General features: G+C 58.3%; 1 protein-coding gene across 1 annotated transcript; it reads left to right on the top strand.

Moving 5' to 3' along the window:
* Positions 1 to 305: 305 nt before the first annotated feature.
* Positions 306 to 1,235, top strand: LOC104156284 (tubulin beta-4B chain; the record flags this gene model as incomplete). Its single annotated transcript, XM_009705069.1, has 3 exons — positions 306 to 414; positions 688 to 798; positions 1,015 to 1,235. Coding segments are annotated over 3 exons (441 nt in total), but the record flags the coding sequence as incomplete, so codon positions are not given.
* Positions 1,236 to 1,240: the final 5 nt, after the last annotated feature.

Genomic DNA, 1,240 nt, shown 5'->3' with positions numbered 1-1,240 from the left:
GTCACTGCTAGGCAATGGGAGAAGAGCAAATTGAGATACCCGGGGATTGTCAGCCTTTGGAGACAAGGTATAAAAGAATTAACTTGTGTTTTGGTGCTCCAGCTGCCTCTCTGCCCGCTGCTCATTCAGCTGCTGTGGGCAAGGAAGCCCTTCTGCCCTGACTCACCTTCCTGCCGGGCAGCTGCTCCGCCATGCGAGGGAGCGGTCGGGGCCATGGCACGCACGGACTGCGCTGGTGCGTGTGATTGGCACTGGCCAGCTGTAGCTGTGGTTAATAATTGCCGTTTTCAAAAAATTTCTTCTAGTTCTGGGAGGTGATCAGTGATGAGCATGGCATCGACCCCACGGGCAGCTACCACGGGGACAGCGACCTGCAGCTGGAGAGGATCAACGTCTACTACAATGAAGCTGCTGGTAAGTGTCTGCTTCCTCAGATGCCCTTAAGTAAATGGGGCAGACATGCTAGCTCACTGAGGCTGGAAAAATCCTTGAACAAGAGCTGTCATCTGTCAGCGACTCCTCTAAGAGAGCTTTGTTCTGAGAATGGCTCTGATAACACAGTAGTCTTGAACGAGGCAGTGAGTCTCTCCAGTGAAATGCGGGGAGGCGGAAGGGAGCACATCAGGGCTTCCATGACGCTGGCTGCCGACTGCAGGGCTGTAATGCTGGTGCTGGTTCTTCCCACAGGTAACAAGTATGTCCCCCGTGCCATCCTGGTGGACCTGGAGCCCGGCACGATGGACTCCGTGCGCTCCGGCCCCTTTGGACAGATCTTCCGGCCTGACAATTTTGTCTTTGGTGAGTGAGCGTGGGATGGAGGAGTCCCAAAGTGGGAGCTCTGTGCATGGAGGAGACTCGGAGCGAGCGTGCGAGTGGCCCTGGGGGGGGACCTGAATCCCAGTAGCACAGTGGGGTAGAAGTGGGGAGCGAAGCCCACGGGGCGGGAGAAGCGGCATCATCTCTGTGGCTGCCTGGGGCACTAATGGGGCGCCTTGCTTCTGGTCTGCCCTCTAGGCCAGAGCGGGGCTGGCAACAACTGGGCCAAGGGGCATTATACGGAAGGCGCTGAGCTGGTGGACTCCGTGCTGGATGTGGTGAGGAAGGAGTCGGAGAGCTGCGACTGCCTCCAGGGCTTCCAGTTGACCCACTCGCTGGGCGGCGGCACGGGCTCTGGGATGGGCACCCTCCTCATCAGCAAGATCCGGGAGGAGTACCCCGACCGCATCATGAACACCTTCAG

The sequence above is a fragment of the Cariama cristata genome, unplaced genomic scaffold, assembly GCF_000690535.1.
Source record: "Cariama cristata isolate BGI_N322 unplaced genomic scaffold, ASM69053v1 scaffold1188, whole genome shotgun sequence".
NCBI lineage: Eukaryota > Metazoa > Chordata > Aves > Cariamiformes > Cariamidae > Cariama > Cariama cristata.
Note: the sequence above shows the minus strand (reverse complement) of the source record. Positions and strands in the feature narration are given on the sequence as shown.